Raw genomic sequence first — 23855 nt, forward strand, 5'->3', positions numbered from 1 at the left:
CCTGTAGCCACTGCTGAGTTTTCCAAATTTGTTGGCATATTGAGTGCAGAACTTTCACAGTATCATCTTTCAGGATTTGAAAGAGCTCAACTGGAATGCCATCACCTCCACTAGCTTTGTTCGTAGTGATGCTTTCTAAGGCCCACTTGACTTCACATTCCAGGATGTCTGGCTCTAAGTGAGTGATCACACCATCATGATTATCTTGGCCGTGAAGATCTTTTTTGTACAGTTCTTCTGTGTATTCTTGCCACCTCTTCTTAATATCTTCTGCTTCTGTTAGGTCCATACCATTTCTGTCCTTTATTGTGCCCATCTTTACATGAAATGTTCCCTTGGTATCTCTAATTTTCTTGAAGAGATCTCTAGTCTTTCCCATTCTGTGTTTTTCTCTACTTCTTTGCACACATTGCTGAGGAAGGCTTTCTTATCTCTTCTTGCTATTCTTTGGAACTCTGCATTCTTATCTTTTCTTTTCTCCTTTGCTTTTCGCCTCTCTTCTTTTCACAGCTATTTGTAAGGCCTCCCCCTCCCCATTTTGCTTTTTTGCATTTCTCTTCCATGGGGATGGTGTTGATCCCTGTCTCCTGTACAATGTCATGAACCTCCGTCCATAGTTCATCAGGCACTCTATCTATCAGATCTAGTCCCTTAAATCTATTTCTCACTTCCACTATATAGTCATAAGGGATTTGATTTAGGTCATACCTGAATGGTCTAGTGGTTTTCCCTACTTTCTTCAATTTCAGTCTGAATTTGGCAATAAAGAGTTCATGATCTGAGCCATAGTCAGCTCCTGGTCTTGTTTTTGCTGACTGTATAGAGCTTCTCCATCTTTGGCTGCAACGAATATATAATCAATCTGATTTCGGTGTTGACTATCTGGTGATGTCCATGTATAGAGTCTTCCCTTGTGTTGTTGGAAGAGGGTGTTTGCTATGACCAGTGTGTTCTCCTGGCAATACACTATTGGCCTTTGCCCTGCTTCATTCCATATTCCAAGGCCAAATTTGCCTGTTACCCCAAGTGTTTCTTGACTTCCTACTTTTGCATTCCAGTCCCCTATAATGAAAAGGACATCTTTTTTGGCTGTTAGTTCTACAAGGTCTTGTAGGTCTTCATAGAACCGTTCAACTTCAGCTTCTTCAGCATTACTGGCGGGGGCATAGGCTTGGATTACCATGATATTGAATGGTTTGCCTTGGAAATGAACAGAGATCATTCTGTCGTTTTTGAGATTGCATCCAAGTACTGCACTTCAGACTCTTTTGTTGACCATGACGGCTACTCCGTTTCTTCTAAGGGAATCCTGCCCACAGTAGTAGATATAATGGTCATCTGAGTTAAATTCACCCATTCCAGTCCATTTTAGTTTGCTGATTCCTAGAATGTCGACGTTTACTCTTGCCATCTCGTTTGACCACTTCCAATTTGCCTTGATTCATGGACCTAACATTCCAGGTTCCTATGCAACATTGCTCTTTACAGCATCGGACCTTGCTTCTATCACCAGTCGCATCCACAACTGGGTATTGTTTTTGCTTTAGTTCCGTCCCTTCATTCTTTCTGGGAGTTATTTCTCCACTGATCTCCAGTAGTATATTGGGCACCTAACAACTTAAGTTCCACGAAACCTGAAGTGCTGTGAATACAGCAGTTGTCTCATTCTCTTCTCGTGATCCTCACTTTCACTAGTTTCATTCTTTCCATGATGACCTTTCACTCCAATAAAGCTCATGTAATTACAACAGCTCTATATAAGTATTTTCTTACCATCTGCCAGATTTTGTCTATAAACTTTCTCCTCCCCCATCTTCTATCCAATTTGAATTTTCAAAAGGCTAGGTCAAAATTAATTTCATCTGAAAGTCTATAAACATTTAGGTACTCAATTCCTTTACATGCAATTAATTTAAAATGGTGTTTTGTGAAACATATCCCTCTCTACTGTCATTTGTCTGATTTAACACTGAGATGTTATTCAGAATGAAAAGTGAGCAACAAACAGGAAACTGAATGATACAGAAAATTAGAGAAGAGGATGAAAAAGGACACCTGTTTAATACAATGAGACAGGAAAGGGAAATAAAAGGCATATGGATTGGAAAGAAAGAAACAAAACTATCTTTGTTGGCAGATGACATGACTGTCTATGTAGAAAATCCAGAACAAAACAAAAAACCCCCAAACACGGGAACTAGTAAGCAATTACATCAAGTCTGCAAGATATAAGGTTAATATACAAAAGTCAATTACTTTTCTATAAAGCAGCAAAGAACAAGTAAAATTTGAAATTTAAAACATATTATCATTTACATTAACACCTAAAATTGAAATGCTGCTGCTGCTGCTAAGTCGCTTCAGTCGTGTCCAACTCTGTGTGACCCCACAGACGGCAGCCCACCAGGCTCCCCGTCCCTGGGATTCTCCAAGCAAGAACACTGGAGTGGGTTGCCATTTCCTTCTCCAGTGCATGAAAGTGAAAAGTGAAAGTGAAGTCGCTCAGTCGTATCCGACTCTTAGCAACCCCATGGACTGCAGCCCACCAGGCTCCTCCATCCATGGGATTTTCCAGGCAAGAGTACTGGAGTGGGTTGCCATTGCCTTCTCCAAAAATTGAAATACTTATATATAAATCTAACAAATATGTAGAAGATCTATATGAGAAAAAGGTATAAAATTCTAATAAAAGAAAGCAAAGAACTAAATAAATGGAGAGATATTCCATGTTCATGGATAAGACTCTCAACATTATCAAGATGTCGATTCTTCCTGACTTGCACTACAGATTCAATGTAATCCCAATCAAAATTCTAGCAAGTTATTTTGTGGATGTTGCAAACTGATTCCAAAGTTTTCACAGAGAGACAAAATACCCAGAATAGCCAACTCAATATTGAAAAAGAAGAATAAAGTCAAATGACTGATACTACCCAATTTCAAGCATTATTATAAAGCTCTAGTAATGAAGACAGAATGGCACCAGTGAAAGCACAGACAAATAGACTAGTGGAGCAGGGCAAAGAGTCTAGAAACAGACCCATATACACAGTTAGCTGATCTTTAACACAGCAAGAAAGGCAATACAATGGAGCTTTTCAACAAATGCAGGTGGAATGGATATCCACAAATAAAAAAATGAAACTGCACACAGACCTTCCTTATATCCTTCAGAAAAATTAACTCAAAATGGATCACAGACCTAAATGTAAAATGCAAAACTATAAAACACTTAGAAGATAACACAAGTGTAAATTCTAGATGACCTTGGGTATGGCAATGATTTTTTTTAGATATGACACCAAGGCACAATCCATACAAGAAAGAACGGTAAGTTGGACATCCCTATTAAAAACAAAACAAACACACATACATTCACTTACACACAAAAAACCCACAAAACCTTCTACTTTGGGAAAAACATTGTCAAGAGAATGAGAAGACAAGCCACACACTGGGAGGAAATATCTGTAGAAAACCCCAACTGATAAAGAACTATTATTCAATTAAACAAAGAAGTTTTAGAATTAAACAATAAGAAAATTAACCACCTGATTAAGAAAATGGATTAAAGAAAGACCTTAACAGACACCTCACCAGAAAAGATACAGATGGCAAGTAAGCAGATGCAACGTTGTCATTGGTCATCAGGAAATTGCATATTAAGACAACAATGAAATACTACCTCACTCACAGTGATTAGAATGGTTAAAACCCAGAACACTGAGAACAGCCAATGTAAGGGGCAATATGGGGCAAAAGGAACTTTCATTCATGTCTAGGGGGAATTCAAAATTGTACAGCAACTCTGGAAGACACTTTGATAGCTTCTTATATAACTAACCTGTATAGTTTTATAAGCGACTTCCCTGGTGGCTTAGATGGTACAGCGTCTGCCTACAATGCGGGAGACCTGGGTTCAATCCCTGGGTTGGGAAGATCTTCTGGAGAAGGAAATGGCAACCCACTCCAGTATTCTTGCCTGGAAAATTGCATGGATGGAAGAGCCTGGTAGGCTACAGCCCATGGGGTTGCGAAGAGTCGGACACAACTAAGCGACTTCACTTTCTTTCTTATAAAACGAAACATACTCTTACCATACAATCCTGCATTCGCCTTCCTCAGTATTTACCCAAATGAACTGAAAATTTATGTCCACACAAAAACTTGCACATGGATGTTTATAGCCACTTTATTTTGAAGCGCCAATACTTGGAAGCAACCAAGGTGTCCTTCAGTAGGTGAATGGGTAACTATTAAACTATGCTACACCAAGACCACGGAATATTATTCAGTGCTAAAAGAAATGGGCTGTCGAGCTTCTGAAAGACGTAGAGAAAATGTCTTATCAAGGAAAAGAAGCGAACCTGACAATGCTATACACTGCAAGAGCCCAATTATATGATATTCTGGAAAAGGCAAAACTATAAAGACCTCAAAAATATCAATGGTTGCTAGGGGTTTTGGGGAGGGAAGATGAATAGGCAAAGCACCCAGGGCCTTTAGGGCAGTGAAATTACTCTATGTAACACTATAATAGTAGATATGTATCATTATACACCTGTCCCAACCCACAGAATATACAACACCGAGAATGAACCCTCAGGTAAATTATGGACTTTGGGGGATAATGTGCCAATATAAGCTCATCGATTGAAACAAATGCACCACTATAGTGGGGGACATGGATAATGGGGGAAGGTATGCACGTGCTGGTGAAGGGTATAAATGGGAAACCTCTGTACATTCCTCGATTTTGCTGTGAACCTAAAACTGTTCTAAAAAATTAAATCTTTTAAAAAGCAAACTAAGCGAGAAAAAAAGGAGATCTAGCTACTTTATAAGTTCATACCTCTACCAGACCAAATAATTATGTCCTACGATATTTAAAAGAACCTCTGAATGAGACCCCTGAATCACTGCCAGTGCCACAAGACTAAAGACTATTTTAAAAAATAAGACAGTAATTTCTACTAACATCTTGGAAAGGATAATGTTAATTTTAGATAACATTATAAAACAAATTATTAAAGATCTGATTTGTGAATACTGAGAAGACGATGTAGTGATTTCTAACACTGGGATGGATGAACTAACAAGAAGATATGTCACAGATGAATCTTGGGGTTTCTTTTTAATGTATTTAGAAGACTTCCAGATCAGAAAAATACAAGATATTTAACGACATGATTTTGAGAACAAAACCAAAAGTATAATAAGCTAGTTCAGTTAGCTACATTAGCATGTGGTTGGATAACCACACTACAGAATACTACTTAATGGGATGAGGTCTACTGGAGGGAGGTGTCTGCTGGTACGGTATAAGGCCAAGATGAAGATACTGGGGCAGGCCCTTCAGCTCTGCAGATGATACGAAGCTACAGAGGACAACAAATACATCAGCCAGTAAAACAGGTATCCAAAAAGACCTGACATCTAACAAGAAGAAATTTAAGAGGGATAAATGTTGCGATTCTATAGTGGATTCCAGAACAACTATACAAGTATAAAGTAAGAGAGAAAAGACTCACCTGTTGGATGTGAATCTTAGGAAGGTTTAATGTGCATTGATAGAACTATAATACATAGAACTAGAGAGGAAACATTCCACTTGGCTCTGCAAATGTCAGGCCATATCTGGAATACAGATTTGGGGAACCATCCTTTAAAAGGGATCTAAGCAAAGTAAAACAGCTGATGAAGAGAAGAACTTCCAGACATGTATTATGAGTATGGAATCCTTTAACAAAAAAAGGAAATCTGAGAGCTGTGTGAAAAAACCAAAGGGTGAAAGTTACTCAATAACAATAATATAGAATTGTTTTGAGGATTAAATGTGTTTATACATATGAAGGGCTTAGAATAGTGTCTATCATTTAGTAAGTTTGTGATAAATATTATTTTATTCATTATTAAGCCATTACTAGTGATTTTTTTTTTTTAACATTGTCTGCCTAAGAGGTACTCTGCTTTTTACATTGTACAATCTCTTACTATTGGGTAAGAAATCTACTTTGTACCACAGACATCTTGGACTACATAAAGTATTAAAGAATTGTTGATTCTCAAAACAAGTTAAGGAGTTATTGGTTAGAGCCATTTTTAGTGTAAGAAGAAATCATATAGTAATAGATCAAAAATTAAACTGATTTTTGTGTATGCAATTGAAGACTGGCAAATTACCATTAACATGATATGAAAGTTTAACACAATACTGATTTGTAAATAAACACATATATGTACACATGCAACACACAAAACCACAAATGTTTGGGTAAATATGCTGCTGCTGCTGCGAGGTCACTTCAGTCGTGTCCGACTCTGTGTGACCCCATAGACGGCAGCCCACCAGGCTCCGCTGTCCCTGGGTAAATATGACACATATCCAAATATGCACGACGGTACTATTTTAAGAAACTGGGCTCTGGAAATCAGGCTCCTTGGGTTACAATACTGATAGCGATGTGACCTTAGAAAAGTGATCTTAAAGTCTCAGTTTCCTCATCTGCAAAGCACACACAAAATGGTACCCAGTAAGTACCTGACAACTGTTACGTACTACTTATTATCTTCCTTAGGAATATTCAGTTTTTGCCAGCTAAAACCATGTGACTCCCTTCCATGCTCACCAAAAAATGAACAAAGCTGACTTAGTGTTAAATGAACAAATACAAACAGGTCAAGGCCAAAGCCTGACTAATCTGACCAGAAAAGATACAGTAAGCCACTTTTATATTTAGACAGTTTATTCATTACTCACAGACAGTAGAAGACTAAGCTCCCTGGATCCCTGCCCCACACATCAAAAAGGAAAATGCATACAAAGGGGGCTGGATGGCAGCAGCACTTTTGCATCCCACAGCTCTACTATGTGAAAGTCCCATACCTCATCACACTTGTGTGTGTCAGTTGCTTAGTTGTGTCTGACTCTGCAACCCCACGGACTGAAGCCCGCCAGGTTTCTGTCCATGGAATTCTCCAGGCAAGAATACTGGAGTCGGTTGCCATTTCCTTCTCCAGAGGATCTTCCCAGCCCAGGAACTGAACTCAGGTCTCCTGCATTGCAGGAAGATTCTTTACTGTCTGAGCTACCAGGGAAGCCCCATCACTCTAGGAAGGTAAAGAGAAACCGCATCATGGCAGATTTCCAGGGGAGACAGAGAGGCATGCGGGAGATGGCTTTGTAGCAGTTCCTTAAAGACCTTCCTCTCATGTTCCAAGAGAATCACAGGGTGTTCCAAGACTCAGATAAGCTTCAGTGCCACAGTCCAAGCTTTTGCCTATACGGATACATGCAAGGTCAGAATACCACGATGAAGCAGTTTCCCTATACTTATACCCTTTATAGTATTTCTCCTTTTTTCTCTCCAAAATAATAAAAATGATCAAAGTTTTAAAAACCACTCAAGGAAGGATACTGGTAAAGATGACATACATTTTTAAAAGAACACCCACACAAATTTCTATCATTGGACTGGATACAAATGACACGATGCCCACTCCCTTTCAGAACTACTGAGAATAAAGTTTAAGAGATTATATTCTTATAACCAAAATGATTTGAACTATGAACTTTAAACAGGCAAGTAAATACAGGGAACTTAAAACGAATTACATTGAAGATTTGTTATAACACATCATTTTTAACACTTTAAATTTGACTTCTCTTACTCAAGAAATTTGACTTTAAAGAAATTCACAGAACTTTAAAAAGAGAAAGCTTTAAAACAATGGTTCCCAAAATATGATCCTTGCACTAGCAGCATCAGTATCACCTAGGATCTGATAAAATGCAAATTCTTGAGCCCAAGCACACACCTAACCTCAGGATTCAGAAACTACAGAGGAGGAGGAGCAGCAATCTGTGTTTCAAGAATGTGTTAGCGTTCTTATGCACGTTACTGTTTTAAAATCAGTTAAAATATTTCCAGCACAAGTGTAACTACTTTAAAATTATTGCAAATTATAACTGTACCTCCTTCAAAACTATGAATTACAACTGTGACTATACTTGGTTCTTATTTACCCATAAATGGCTAAAAATAGCTCACGGAAGCAAGAATTCCGAATCTTCAAAACCTGACCTTTGCCAGCTTTACACAGTTTCATTTATCTTATCAATAACCTTGTGCACAATGAAAGGTAAGTACCATGGAAAACGGGAAAGAACGCTGAGTCAAAGTGTAAATTTCAGGGCCAGAGAGATGAATGGGTTCAAGTCAACATTTGACTACTTTGTAGCTGTAGACTTTAGGCAAATTGCTTACTCTAAACTTGAACATTCTCGTTTGTAAAATATGTTGTGGATTAAAAAGAATGTTTGGTTTGGAGAAACAAATCAGTGAAGAAGAATAGAAAATACAGAAATAGATAATTTAACATATGAAAATTTAGCTTATGATAAAGGCAGCATTTCAAAATCAGTGAGGAAAAGTGTGACTTTTAAGTAAACATGTTGAGATAACAGAATAGCCACAAGAAAAAAAGATAAAATTAGATCCCTTCCACATATCTGGGAGTTCCCTTGCGGCTCAGAGAGTAAAGGAGTAAAGCCTCTGCCTACAATGCGGGAGACCCGAGTTTGATCCCTGGGTCGGGAAGATCCGCTAGAGAAGGAAATGGCAACCCACTCCAGTACTCTTGCCTGGAAAATCCCATGGATGGAGGAGCCTGGTAGGCTATAGTCCATGGGGTTGCAAAGAGTCAGATGTTAGGGACCAAACGACGGGCTCTAGGGCCTGAGTCATGTTTACCAGAAAGAGACAGGACATGCGCTCATCCTGCCTGGCCAATCATGTAACGCCAGCTACTCCTGTAACTGAGACAAAGAACTGCCTGTATATAAGCCGCCATACTCCTTTGTTCAGGACTCTTGTCGGATTCCATTGTGCTGGAAGAGACTTGGGCCCTAGCGCGCTAGAAATAAACTCCCTTCTTGCCTTTGCATTACTGTGGTGGACTTGCTCTCTCGGTGGGTTCAGAGATACGGGCTCGGTGCATAACATCAGACATGACTGAGCCACTTTACTTCCACATATCTACACCAAGATAAATTCCTAATGGATCAGAGGTATAAATGGAAAAAATGAAAATATACAAGTATTTGAATAAAATGGTGCGAATCTCTCTATAACTTGAGATTGAAGAATAGTTTCCTAACTATGGTACAAGTGAAACGACAGGTCAGATTAATTACCTTAAAAAACTTTGAATAGTTAAAATATTCAGCAGCAAGGAAAAACATGTGAATAAGGTTGAGAAAAATATTTATAATATATATAAAGATGCAACATCAATAAATAAAACATTCCTAAAATACTCTAGCACTACAGAAAAAACAGTCTAAAGAAATGAACAGGAGGTTAAAAAATTTGTGGTTCTTAAGTATATGAAAAATTGTTCAACTTCATTTGTAATCAAATGAATTAAAACTATATGGAGGGAGAAGGAAATGGCAACCCACTCCAGTGTTCTTGCCTGGAGAATCCCAGGGACGGGGGAGCCTGGTGGGCTGCAGTCTATGGGGTCGCATAGAGTCGGACACGACTGAAATGACTTAGCAGCAGCAGCAGCATATTCTTTATTGGGAGAAGGAAATGGCAACCTACTCTGATATTCTTGCCTGGAGAAATCCATGGACAGAGGAGACTGGTGGGCTACAGTCCATGGAGTCATATGGAGTCAGACACAACTGAGTGACTAACATAACGTAACATTTGTTGTTACTGTCACTAAATCATGTCCGACCTTGTGACCCCATGAACTGTAGCATGCCAGCTCCTCTGTCCTCTGCTATTTCCTGGAGTTTGCTCAAATTCATATCCATTGAGTCAGTGATGCCATCTAATCATCTCATCTTCTGCTTCCCCTTCTTTTGCCTTCATTCTTCCCTAGCATTAGGGTCTTTTTCCAATCAGTTGGCTCTTCATATCAGGTGGCCAAAGTATTGGAGCTTTAGCATCACTCCTTCCACTGAATACTCAGGATTGATTTCCTTTAGGATTAACTGATTTGATCTTCTTGCTGTCCAAGGGATTCTCAAGAGTCTTTACCAGCACCACAATTCAAAACTATCAATTCTTCAGCACTCAGCCTTCCTTATGGTCCAACTCTCACATCTGTACATGACACCTGGAAAAACCATAGCCTTGACTAGATGGACCTTTGTTGGCAAAGTGATGTCTCTGCTTTTTAATATGCTGTCTAGGTTTGTCATAGCTTTCCTTCCGAGAAGAAAGCATGTTTTAATTTCTTGACTGCAGTCACTGTCCATGGTAATTTTGGAGCCCAAGAAAATGAAATCTATCACTGTTTCCACTTTTTTCCCTTCTATTTGCCATGATGTGATGAGACTGGAAGCCATGATCTTCATTTTTCTAATGCTGTGTTTTAAGCCAGCCTTTTCATTCTCCTCTTTCACCCGCATCAAGAGGCTCTTTAATCTCTCTTCACTTTCTGCCATGAGAGTGGTTTCATCTGTGTTCTCTGAGGCTGTTGCTATTTCTCCTGGCAATTTGTGTGTACATACAATGTGGCAAAATGTGTTACAAAAGCCCACAAGAGTGTCCTTTCCCCAGAAGTTAAAAACTGTTAGCTAAAGTTTTTAGTAAATTTTAGAAGGACTGTGGACTTTGATTCAAAAATTCCCACTCTGAAACTTAGTTATTTGACCTTAAACAAATTTTTTAAATTGCTCAAAAAATGAATCTTTATTTTCTCAGCTCCAAAATGGTCATGCCACATAAACTACACAGTTGTTAGGAATGTATTAATACATAATAAGCACTTAGCTCTATCTCAGGAACAGAGCAAATGAAGAGTAAACAACAGCTTTTATTACTGTTTTTCTAGAGCGTTGCTTTTCTTTTCTTGCGCTTAAACATTAGAGTCACTTTCTGTACATAGCCAGCCACCTTTCTTAGGTACGACAGTCAAAAACCATTGGCTTTCTTTGTATTTGGATTCATTTCTGAGATCTCATTAATGGTGATTAAGTTTTGTTCTTAATGTTTTTTTGGTAAAGATTGATTTCTTTAATAGTTTACTAAGGGATTTTTTTTTTCCCCCAAAGGAAGTAAATTAACATTTATTTAGTTCCTCTTTATACCTTGTTCTCTTCTGCTTTCTGATTATAAGAAATCTATGTATCACATGTTTCTATTAAACATAATATTTGATATATTAGAGTGCTTTATTCCCATTTGGATAATGAAGAATTTGCTATGTGAATATCATTTATTGGGCAAATAGAGAGAAAAATATGATTTGGTTAAGCATTAAGATGAATACTCCATTGCCTCTGTATCTGCCTTTTGATCAAAGGTGCCTTTTCTAGGGGTACATACTGAATAGATTTCACTGTTATAGAAAGATCCCAAGGGCACTGACTAAAGATTAACTCAAACTGTTTATGGAATACATATTTCTGTTTTCTCAGATAAACTTTAGGAGATGAGTGAATAAGAAATTTGTGCTATGATGTGGCATCTGGATTTATTCGTAACACAAAATAGATAAACAGTCCAATTATTGTATCTATTGGCTTAGGTTAGCACTGGAAATTACAGGACTATTTCATGTTAAGATTTGGGCAAAACTTCAAGAATAAAAGATTATAACCAATTTTACCTTTTACAAAGCACCTATCACTTAGAAGAAGGCTAAAATGACTAAATAATACTCAATAAGGAACTTATCTTTTAATGAAATAAGTAAATGTACTCTGAAATCACAAAAAAATTTTTTAAATTGCCATTTCAGGTTGAATTAATGGAAAACTCTTGCATCACAAAAAGGACAGTTATCCTAAAGTGATAAAGTACCACAAACATAAACCTAGAGAAAGCAAAAAATATGAATGTGTTATTATTAAAATTTTTATGGAAACAAATATTTCCCTATTGTGACATGGTTTATCGAAGATTTGAATTATTATTGTTTTATAAAGCATCTAAATAATGTATAATAAGCACTTTTATAGTATGTAGCTTTAAAAGTTATTGTTCTGCATCACAAAATAAGTATACCCCAATAAAAAATTCTAATTTAAAAAAAATAAATAAATAAATAATAAAAAATAAAACTATATGGAGGCCTCTTTTTGTGCCCAGCACAACCACAGGTAGAGGTCCCAAGAAGCACCTGGAGGCTGTAGCAGCTCCAAAAAACTGGATGCTGGATAAACTGATCGGTGCGTTTGCCCCTCGGCCATCTACTGGTCCCCACAAGCTGAGGGAATGTCTCCCCCTAATCATTTCCCTAGACTTAAGTATGCCCTAACAGGAGATGAAGTAAAGATTTGCAGCAGCATTTCATTTAGATCAATGGCAAAGTCCCACCAATAACCTACCCTGCTGATTTTATGGATGTCATCAGCATTATTAGACTGGAGAGAATTTTCGTTTGATCTATGACATGAAGGGTCGCTCTGCTCTTCATCATATTACACCTGACAAGGCCAAGTGTAAGTTGTGCAAAGTGAGAAAGATCTTTGTGGGAACAAAAGGAATCCTTCATCTGGAGACCCATATGCTCGCACCATCCTTTACCCTGATCCCCTCATCAAAGTGAAGGACACCATTCAAATTGCCTTGGAGACAGACAAGATTACTGGTTTCATTACATTAGTAACCTGTGCATGGTGACTGGAAGTGCTAAACTGAAAAGAATTGGTGTGATTACCAACCGGAAGAGACATCCAGGTTCTTTAGATGTAGTTCATGTGGAAGACTCCAACGGCAACAACTTTGCCACTCAGCTCTCAAACATTTTCATTATTGGCAAAGGCAACAAACCATGGATCTCTCTTCCCCGAGGAAAGGGTATTTGCTTTACCACTGCTGAGGAGAGAGACAAAAGACTGGCAGCCAAACAGAGAATGGATAAAATGATTTCCATATGACGTGACTGGAAAAGTCTTTGTACTTAATTAAAGGCTTTCCTTGTGGCTCAGCTAGTAAAGAATCTGCCTGCAATGCAGGAGACCTGGTTTTGACCTCTGGGTTTGGAAGATCCCCTGGAGAAGGGAAAGGCTACCCACTCCAGTATTCTGGCCTGGAGGATTCCATGGACTGTATAGTCCATGGGGTCGCAAAATTAAAAGAAAATGCCACAAAAAAACACACCAAAAAACAACTATATGGAGTTATTAATAACAATGCTTTCCTGACAATATACTTTTGGTGAGGCTATGAGAAACAGGCACATTCATCCATCCCCGTGAGAACACTGAATGAGACCTCTGGAAATAGATCTGGAAAATTTAGCAAGATTACATTTGCATTTACTCATTAATCTAACAGTTCTACTTCTAAGAAATTATCAAAAAATACACACTGGCAAGAAATATATAAAGACAAATGCATAAGGCTAATAATTACAGGTCTATTTGTAAAAGCAAAAGAATAATACCTTATGCTTTTTACTTTAGTATTTGAGAGACCAAAAGGCAACAAACCAAGAATTTTAAGCTCTAATGCCCACCAACAAAAGGGTGGGTGAAAGAAACCCATGGCATATCCACACAATGGAATACTATGTAGCTGTGAATGGGAATGAGGAATCTCTGTATATACTACTCTGCAGGGTCTTCCTGATCCAAGGATGGAAGAGAAGTATGTGTACAGCATGCCAGTATTTATTTAAGAAAGGGGGAGGTTACAAATGTATATACCCACTTTTTTTTTTTTTTAAGGAAATATAACTTGGTATATTTTTAAAAAGGTTACCTACCAGAGGAGGGAGAGAACAGAGTGGAGGGGATAGAGATAAAGCTACACATCTTTGAACATATTCCATTTTTATAGATTTGACTGTGGAATTAAGGTAGTATTTTACATAATTATAAAGCAAAATTAAACCTTAAAAACAACAATTTGAAAATAAAAGGAAACAAAGGAACCCAATGTTCAGTTAGCAGTCTAACCATACCATACCAAGTAACTTTAAAACAGTAATTTGATCGGCCATCCCTAGAGAGGTGTGCCTTAAAAAATCTTATACCACTTCACATAGTTGCTGAAGATGTTATTTGTATTCTGAAATGGTTACTGTGCACTGCCATGATACATAATTATCTGACATTTCTAACTCTATCATCCCTGGTCATCATTCGTGACCTGGGATTTTTAGTAAAGGAGGAAAGAGAGAAAGACATAAGGCTGAGATATTAAACATAAACCCTGCAGTCTGATTTTTTTTTATGTTTTATTTATTTGGCTGCTCTGAGTTTTAGTTTTGGCATACCGGATCTTTATTGCATCATGTGGGATCTAGTTCCCTTACCAGGGATTGAACCCAAGCTGCCTGCATTGGGAGCATGGAGTCTTAGCCACTGGACCACCAGGGAAGTCCCTATAGTCGGATTTTGAAGTGAAAATAACAGAATAAATGTATATATATAAACAATATTATACACACTAACTATATAAATTATGCATATAACAAAATACATACAAGATACAAATGTATAAAATGTATAATTAAGAAAAAAATTATATTTTTGAGCTCTGTCAACTGAAAAGGGTTAGAAATTACGACCAACCCAGTAGCACAGAGCACTCCTAGCACCAGATGGGGTCCCTAAACATTGTTTCCCTCTAAGGACATAGAATTCCTTGGGCAAACAGCTGATTCTAGACCTAGGACAGAAAAAGTCAAGATAAATTTGGAATCATTACACACTAGATAGCAATAAAGCTATCAGTGATGACTAAGGTCATAGAAACTTTGGAGCCAAGCTGAGCAGGCCTTCAGTAGTCACAGATGGGACAAACCGATCATCCACTGTAGTAACTGCAGTTGATGAAAACATAGCAGGCATGCTGAAATCCATGAGTTCACAGTAACACAATTATGACAATTTTAAAAAATTGATCACCACTAGAAGATGCTAATGGATCAACTCATTATTTGAATCCAAGCCATTAAAGGGAAAGAATCAAGCATTTATCATACCTTTCCTACATCACAAATCCTAAAAGATGATGTTGTGAAAGTGCTGCACTCAATATACCAGCAAATTTGGGAAACTCAGCAGTGGCCACAGGACTGGAAAAGGTCAATTTTCATTCCAATCACAAAGAAAGGCAATGTCAAAGAATGTTCAAACTACCAAACTATTGTGCTCACCTCACATGCTAGCAAAGTAATGCTCAAAATTCTCCAAGCCAGGCTTCAACAGAACGTGAACTGAGAACTTCCAGGTGCTCAAGCCGGATTTAGAAAAGGCAGAAGAACCAAAAATCAAATTGCCAACATATGGTGGATCATAGAAAAAGCAAGGGAATTCCAAGAACACCTATCTCTGCTTCACTGACTATGCTAAAGCCTTTGACTGTGTGGATCACAACAAACTGGAAAATTCTTAAAGAGATGGGAATACCAGACCAACTTACCTGCCTCCTGAGAAATCTGTATGCAGGTCAAGAAGCAACAGAACCAGACACGGAACAATGGACTGGGTCCAAATTGGGAAAGGATTATGTCAAGGCTGTAGACCGTCACCCTACTTATTTAACTTATATGCAGAGTACATCATGTGAAATGCCGGGGTGGATGAAGCACAAGCTGCAATCAAGATTGCCGGAAGAAATATTAATAACCTCAGATATGCAGATGACACAACCCTTATGGCAGAAAGCAAAGAACTGAAGAGCCTCTTGATGAAAGTGAAAGAGAGTGAAAAAGCTGGCTTAAAACTCAACATTCAAAAAACTAAGATCATGGTATCCAGTCCCAGAACTTAATGGCAAATAGAAGGGGACACAATGGAAACAGTGACAGAGTTTATTTTCTTGGGTTGCAAAATCACTGCAGATGGTGACTGCAGCCATGAAATTAAAAGACACTTGCTCCTTGGAAGAAAAGCTATTACCAACCTAGACAGCATATTAAAAAGCAAAGACATTACTTTGCTAACAAAGGTCCATATAGTCAAAGCTATGGTTTTTCCAGTAGTCAAGTATGGATGCGAGAATTGGACCATTAAAGAAAGCTGAGTACTGAAGAATTGATGCTTTGGAACTGTGGCATTGGAGAAGACTCCTGAGAGTCCCTTGGACTGCAAGGAGATCATACCAGTCCATCCTAAAGGAAATCAGTCCTGAACATTCACTGGGAGAACTGATGCTGAAGCTGAAACACCAATACTCTGGCCACCTGATGCAAAGAACTGACTCATTTGAAAAAAGCCTGATGCTGGGAAAGACTGAAGGCAGGAGAAGAGGACAGAGGATGAGATGGTTGGATGGCATCACCGATTTGACGCACATGAGTTTGAGCAAGCTCCAGGAGTTGGTGAGGGACAGGGAAGCCTGGCATGCCGCAGTCCAGGGGGCTGCTAAGAGTCGGATACGACTGAGCAACTGAACTTCCTATATTAACTGTACAAGTGGGTTACCAAACAGATGAGGGTCAGTTTTTCCTTATAAAAGCACCCCAGTTTTTAGAGAAGGAATGACAGAATATCACCATTTCTCAATCTTAACGAAGTAACAGAGGCAGGCATTGGTTATGAAGGGCTGCTAACATCACAAAAACAGAAACCACCAGACAACAGGGCCTTCTGATAGAAGATCATAACACCACCTATAACCACCACACACACACCAAAATAAAACGAAGTCAATAGACTTGATCCAAGCATTAATTTGTAAGAAATAAAGAGAAAAGAAAAGCATTTTAAACCATAACAGAAAGATGCAATCAGCAAATGTAGATAAAATTAGACTCAAACTTTCCATTGTCTACAGCAACTTCACAATTTTAGATTCTGAAACCAAGCTAATGAAGGTCAAGTTCTGAGTTATTATACTTAATTGACACCTACGCTACAAAACCGTAATGCTGAAATCAGCTGGGAGGCAATTATCTGCTACAATAAGAGCAAACAAATGGTGAGGAGAAACAAGAATTGTTTAAATTTCTTTTCCACATTTCAGTTCTCACAGAATTCAACTAATTATGGCATATAATTTTTTAAATTTATTTATTGTTTAATTGAAGGATAATTGCTTTACTGAATTTTGTTGTTTGCTGTCAAACCTCAAGAGGCATATAATTTTAACGCTGAACCTATGGAACAAGGTGGCATATTTTCCTTTTATCTGAGATTGACTTTCATTATATCTGGAGTTAACAAAAGTAAAATTAGAAGCCTGTTATACAAATCACTCACTGTACATAGATTCCAAAATAATACAGAAGCAAGCAAGTCCCCAAAGCCATTACCACATCCAGTAAAAGCTCGAAGTTATAGAATTAACCCATCTACTGAAAAACTGGTTAGGAAAAACGTGAAATTCTGTTAATTTATAAAGATTACTGCTTAAAATGCAACAGGTTTTTTTATTGTTTAAAAGTACAGTTTTTGACTTGAACAGTGGATTTGGGACATAAATCTAAGTAAATGAAATATAACACTGATACACAGTAAGAAAACCTGTCTAATTCTACATGGATAAAAATAAGCTCATAATTTCTTAACCGTATTATAAAGTTTTGACTCAAGCAAGAAACCAAAAAGCCTCAGAACAGAAACTCAGAGGAAAATTAAAATACATACAATCAAATAATATACAGTAATAGATATGAATGATTAATGATGGAAAAACCTAATTTAATCCTAGTTTCAACAGCCTCCTCCCTCAAAACGTTTCCAAAGCTCTAAGCAAGTAGCTAAAATGACTAATTGCAGTAATTACTTTCCAATGGAAACACCCACAAAATGTGCCGTAGTGCAAATGTAGATGGTGTAACCTCAGAAAACTGTTGTGAGGATTTAATGAGTTAATATTAAGGACTCGGCAGAGTGTATGGCACACAGCAAACAGTAAATAATAGTATAAGTATAATTACTTGTTAATGTTAAGAGCACTTTTCATTCACATAGCATTTCTTCACAATAACTTCTTAAACTATACAAAATTCTTAACAGTTTACAGAATGCACTTATTTCCAATATCCCTCGATGTCTATAAATTTGAGTAAGAACAAGGAAAAAACTATAGTGGTTAATCCAACCAATATATATTTTATTCTGACTATGGAAATAAGGGATGTTTTTAGGGCAACTGTGTTTATCTTAACTTCAGTTCAAAAAATTAAGGTATGTATCACACATTCTTATAATCCATTAATTTAACTAAACTTTCTTGAAACTACTATTTTAACTTTCTAAAATCTGAATTTGCTATTTGCAATGTATTCTTAATTACTCCCTTTCAACTTTCAGAGGTGTACTATTAATATACCCAATAGTGTATTCCACTACTCTGAAATTTAAGAAAGTTTTATCATATCTCTATATATAGATAAACACAAAACAAAAGTCAATGCACAATGTCTAGAATTCCCTTGATCCCTAGAATTAAAGAATAAGATTTTTTTAAATTTGTTTCATGACAGAAATAATCAGAACACACATTAAATGGATGAGATTTATTTTCCACAAAATAACCCTCAAAGATGGGCTTCCCTGGCGCCTCAGCCGGTAAAGAATCTGCTTGCAATGCGGAAGACCTGGGATGGATACTTGGGTAGGCAAGATCCCCTGGAGAAAGCAAAGTCTACCCACAATCCAGTATTCTAGCCTGGAAAATTCCATGGACTGTATAGTCACTCCATGGGGTCTCAAAGAGTTGGACCCGACTCAGGGACTTTCACTTTCAACCCTAAAAGATAATCAGTAAGATATGGGATGCTGATAAGGTCCCATTTCCTAAATATCCATCATAGAGAATAATGCATCTTCCAAGTCTTCATCAAGGAAATTAAAGGTAATAGATATAAAACAGATTGCAATCTATAACACAGTGCTCTACAGGGCCCTAAGAAAAGGGGGTTAAAATGAAAACTCATCTTGCTTTATTTCAAGGAAAAGGATATAAGTAGTTGATTTAAGCATTCAAACCTCTTGAAAAGTATTGTTTATAGAGAGAACAGGTAATTCTTAAACTTCTACCATAATTTTAATGATGCTATATAATTCACGACTTTCCAAGTTCATTTTCTTTGTTCCATGATTACCACACAACTTCCCAAGTTCTTGGATACAGGAAAGAATGCACTGGATTTTCAACCTGAACATTCTGATCACTGGAAAGAATTATCTTCTATTCCAACATAAACTGGCATTCTAATGTTACATTCTGATGTGTATATCATTCTTTTGGTTTAGTCTGAATTGAGTTCCTGATATCTTAGCATACAGCATACATGAGTAAAAGTATGAATTTGACCTTCTTTCACTGGATATATGAGAAACTGACATTCTTCCTCATCGACAACTGTCAAAATCATGTCTTGGTTTTCACTCTTCTGCCCTTATCCAACCCACAAAATTTAAAAAAAAAAGTTTTTGGTCTACTGAAATTTAGTCAAACCAAATCAAGGTAGATTCATTTAAACACTAACATGATTAATTAAAATCAACTAACATCCTAGAATTTAAACCAAAGCAGAAGGATGCATGTTTACACAGGCTTCATTTACATTTATTCTACTTCCAAAAGAAAAGGAAAAAAGAAACCTATAATAATCAAATTGTACTTTAAGACAATATCCAGAAATGATTTTTGAACTTGCCTTACTTATCCAGCAAATATTTTTATAAAATTGGTTTGTCATTCTAAGGACTTAAGGATTCAGGAGACATTCTGTGCGGTACAGAACTGGATAGGAACACTTGCATTTTAAGTGCATAAGCTGGAGACTTCAAATGATAACAGAATTTTCTCACTGGGTCATTCAAAAACAATTGTATTATTACTTCCCCAAAATATTCTCTTCCACACTTGAAAGAACTCTGCCTCACACTAGGCACTCCGGCTCTTCAATTGTTTCCGCCTACGTTTAATTACAAGGAAGAAAGACTGCTCACCAAATTCACAGTTCGCCTAAAACAAAGAAATGTCTATTATCGGCTCTGAAACTATAGGGCGGAATTCTCTTAGGACAGTGAGGCAAAGAACTTCAACCGCAACTGAAATTGTCTTTGCAATCTCGGTTTCCAGGAGACTAAAAGGCTGGCTGCAGAGCTGCGCGAAGATCCTGCAGGGAGGTTGGGGTGGCAGAGGGAGCTAGCGGAGGGAAAGGGTGAGTCCCACAGAGGAACTGCATTAGACTTTGAGAACCTATAAGGGACAGAAGGTTAGCTACAAGGAAAAATAGATTTATCTGCAGATCACGTACGTTTTCAAAGAGAACTTAAAGTGATGAGGATAAGGGAAAACGACAGAAAATCATCAACCCTTCACAACCCGAAGGTTAGAGAAGTAGGAAAAGGGGACTGAGGCGGAGCGGGGGGTGGGGGTAGGTAGGAGAGGACGGGGAGAGTAAGGTCCCAAAACACCGAGATTTGAAAAAAGTACGCGAGCTCTGAGCTTGGCCTTAGTCCGGATCTCTCGTACCAGTATGCGGACGGCAGGAGGATAGGATCGCCCTTACTCAGGGCTGTAGACAGCAACGCGTTTACTGCGATAACGAGCCCTGCACAAGAAGATGTCGCCTCTGTCCCTGCTTGCTCCCGTTCATTTCTTTACATCTTACTCTAACACCTGCGGCACTCCAGCAGAACTCTGTCAAAGCCTGCGCTGCAGAAGGACAGCAAAGGAAAATACCTGAGTCCCAGGAATCACGCCCGCAGCGACAGGAGGAGGAGGAGCCGTGGACAACTCGAGACCGGGCAAGATCCTTACTTGTCTCTAGTCAAACCCTAATTCTTACGGGTGGGGCGGGGAACTTCCGCCCCGAGCGAGGAGAGCGTCACTTCCGCCTAATGCTTTATCTGTTCCTCGCCTTCTCCATTCCAGATACGTTCCTTACGTTCGCGGCGTTCTCACTTCCTTTTCCCGAGCCCTTCCGCCTAGCCCGAATTTCTGACGTGGACTACATGACCCTGCATGCATCACGGTAGGTTGATTTCCGGGTCAAGAGGTTCGCGCTGGGTACATCACCATGGAAGCGATCGGTTTGGTCACGTGGTGCCCCTGGTTACGCCCGGTGGCAGCTGTGGGGTCTGGGGCTCAGGCGGGGGCCATTTTGCCGAAGGCAGCCTCCGGGAGTCAGGGGCTGAAGTTGTTCCCTTTTCCCCCTCTGCAGGTTGAGGCTTGGAGAGGAACAGGAAGGCAGGGCTCCATCGAGCCCTTCGGAGACGATGGTTTGCTCTAGTCTCCGCCACTTGACGACCCTCCATGGCGGCTGCGCCCTCAGCCCTGCTCCCGCTGCCGCCCCTTCCATCCCTCTGTGCCTATCGCCTCCAGAGCCGCAGTCGTCCTTCCGCCCCAGAGACTGATGATAGTCGAGGTAGGGGCGCCATGAGAGGCGAGAAAAACTATTGCTGCCGTGGAGCTGCCGGAGACCACGGTTCCTGCCCCCCGACACCTTCGCCTCTGGCCTCGACCCTCTTGATGCCCGCGGAGGCAATCTCAAGTAGTTGGTCGGGGCCTGGAGGTGGTTTGTCGGGGGGAGATGAAGAGGAGACTCGGCTCCTTCAACAACTGCGAACCGCGCCTGATCCTTCCGAGGCCTTCCAGGCTTTACAGGCTGCTTTACCGCGGCGGGGCGGTCGACTTGGCTTCCCCCGACGAAAGGAAGCTCTGTATCGGGCCCTGGGCCGAGTGCTTGTGGAAGGAGGTAGTGATGAGAAACGACTCTGCTTGCAGTTCCTCTCGGACGTTCTCCGGGGTCAGGGGGAGTTAGGCCAGCTGGAAGAGGCCTTTAGCTTAGCTCTTCTGCCTCAGCTAGTCGTCTCGCTACGAGAAGAGAATCCAGCCCTGCGGAAGGATGCGCTGCAGATACTACACATCTGTTTGAAGCGTAGTTCTGGACAGGTGCTGAGGACGCTTATACAACAAGGACTGGAAAGTACCGACGCCCGGCTTAGAGCTTCCACAGCACTACTGTTCCCTATCTTGCTTACCCCTGAGGATTTGTTGCTCGACCTAGATCTTACCGAAGTGATAATATCCTTAGCCCGAAAGCTTGGCGATCAGGAGATAGAAGAAGAATCTGAGACAGCTTTCTCTGCACTTCAGCAAATAGGGGACCGTCTTGGCCAAGAGAGATTTCAATCCTATATCTCTCGCCTGCCTTCTGCCCTGAGGAGACACTACAATCGCCGCCTGGAGTCCCAGTTTGGAAGTCAGGTTCCTTATTATTTGGAACTTGAAGCATCTGGATTTCCTGAAGATCCCCTTCCCTGTGCAGTGAGTCTTTCCAACAGCAATCTTAAATTTGGGATTATTCCTCAGGAGCTGCATTCAAGGTTGTTAGATCAGGAAGACTATAAGAACCGGACTCAGGCTGTTGAGGAACTAAAACAGGTGATGGGACGCTTTAACCCAAGTTCCACCTCTCATCCTAGCCTTGTGAGTTTCATTAGTTTGCTGTATAATTTGTTAGACGATTCTAACTTCAAAGTGGTCCACGGCACACTTCAAGTCCTGCATTTACTGGTTATTCGCCTTGGAGAGCAGGTGCAACAGTTCTTGGCACCTGTTATAGCAGCTTCTGTCAAAGTGCTGGCAGACAACAAGTTGGTGATCAAACAAGAGTACATGAAAATCTTCCTCAAGCTAATGAAGGAAGTAGGTCCTCAACAGGTGCTTTGCTTGCTCCTGGAACATCTCAAACATAAGCATTCCAGAGTGAGAGAGGAGGTGGTGAACATTTGCATCTGCTCCCTCCTGACTTATCCCAGTGAGGATTTTGACTTATCCAAACTGTCTTTTGATCTTGCCCCAGCTCTTGTAGATAGCAAACGCAGGGTACGCCAGGCAGCTCTTGAAGCCTTTGCTGTGTTGGCATCGTCAATGGGCTCAGGTAAAACCAGCATCCTTTTCAAAGCTGTGGATACTGTGGAGCTGCAGGATAATGGAGATGGAGTGATGAATGCTGTGCAGGCCAGATTGGCTAGAAAAACCCTCCCAAAGTTAACAGAACAGGGATTTGTGGAATATGCGGTACTCATTCCATCATCTGCCCAGGGTAGATCGAGCCATTTGGCACATGGAGCAGATGCAGACTGGCTTTTGGCTGGTAACAGAACTCAGAGTGCACACTGTCACTGTGGTGACCACACAAGGGATAGCATGCAAATTTATGGATCTTATAGTCCAACTGTCTGTACTCGAAGGGTACTAAGTGCAGGAAAAGGAAAAAGTAAATTACCCTGGGAAAATGAGCAGCCTGGAGTCACGGGAGAAAACCAGACTTCCAGTTCCAAGGACATAGAACAGGTATGCATCTTCTCTAATTTCCTTGAGTTGAACCTATGAAAGAATTTAAAACAGAAGTATGCCTGTAATGACTGAGGCTTTTTGAGGGTTGTTATGCTTTGTTTTTAAATCAGTTTGCTGATGTATCAGTTATAATGGGACAGAATACACAGGAACCTTCAATAGGTTTTCTGCTTGATGGATTTGATTAAATTTGAGACAATTTGGTATGGAAAATACCTGGATTTCAGTTTTGGTCTGTCACTTTGGCATATCTGTTATCTCATTCAAACAACAAACACTGAATACCTAGTAGGTACCAGAAAAAACCACGTTCTAGGAATGAAGATCAAACGGGTTTTGCAGAGTTTAGTTAAGGGAAAGTCAGACCTGTAAATGGGCAGCTACAAATTGGTTAAGTGCTAAAATAGAAATTTCGAGTCCTATGGAAATGCTGAAAGTAGAAAAAATAATTACACTGGCGGAGGAAAAACCTTCCAAGAAGATCAGATATCTGAACTAAGGGGTTTTTTCCCACCCCGAAGTCTTTATTTTGAAAATTCCAAATCTATAGTTTACTTAAAAGAACAGTACAGTGAATATTGGGGCTTCCCAGGTGGCTCAGTGGTAAAGAATCTG

General features: G+C 39.4%; 2 protein-coding genes and 1 pseudogene across 4 annotated transcripts in view; 2 read left to right on the forward strand and 1 right to left on the reverse strand.

The window, feature by feature from the left end:
• The window catches only part of KLHL28 (kelch like family member 28), a 34675-nt gene extending 13805 nt beyond the window's left edge, over window positions 1–20870 (reverse strand). Inside the window, exon 1 of the mRNA XM_069558786.1 lies at window positions 20619–20870. The gene's annotated coding sequence lies outside the window, so the exon portion shown is untranslated. The remainder of the gene's footprint in view (window positions 1–20618) is intronic.
• On the forward strand, window positions 3296–13944 carry LOC138423416 (small ribosomal subunit protein eS4, X isoform-like; annotated as a pseudogene).
• A 77-nt stretch (window positions 20871–20947) lies between the features above and the next one.
• The window catches only part of TOGARAM1 (TOG array regulator of axonemal microtubules 1), a 76047-nt gene continuing 73139 nt past the window's right edge, over window positions 20948–23855 (forward strand). For all 3 annotated transcript variants that reach the window (XM_069558790.1, XM_069558791.1, XM_069558792.1), the window contains exon 1: window positions 20948–23237. In XM_069558790.1, the coding sequence (XP_069414891.1) occupies window positions 21192–23237 (2046 nt within the window). In that variant the 5' untranslated portion in view covers window positions 20948–21191. The remainder of the gene's footprint in view (window positions 23238–23855) is intronic.

This window comes from Ovis canadensis, chromosome 18 (assembly GCF_042477335.2).
Source record: "Ovis canadensis isolate MfBH-ARS-UI-01 breed Bighorn chromosome 18, ARS-UI_OviCan_v2, whole genome shotgun sequence".
NCBI lineage: Eukaryota > Metazoa > Chordata > Mammalia > Artiodactyla > Bovidae > Ovis > Ovis canadensis.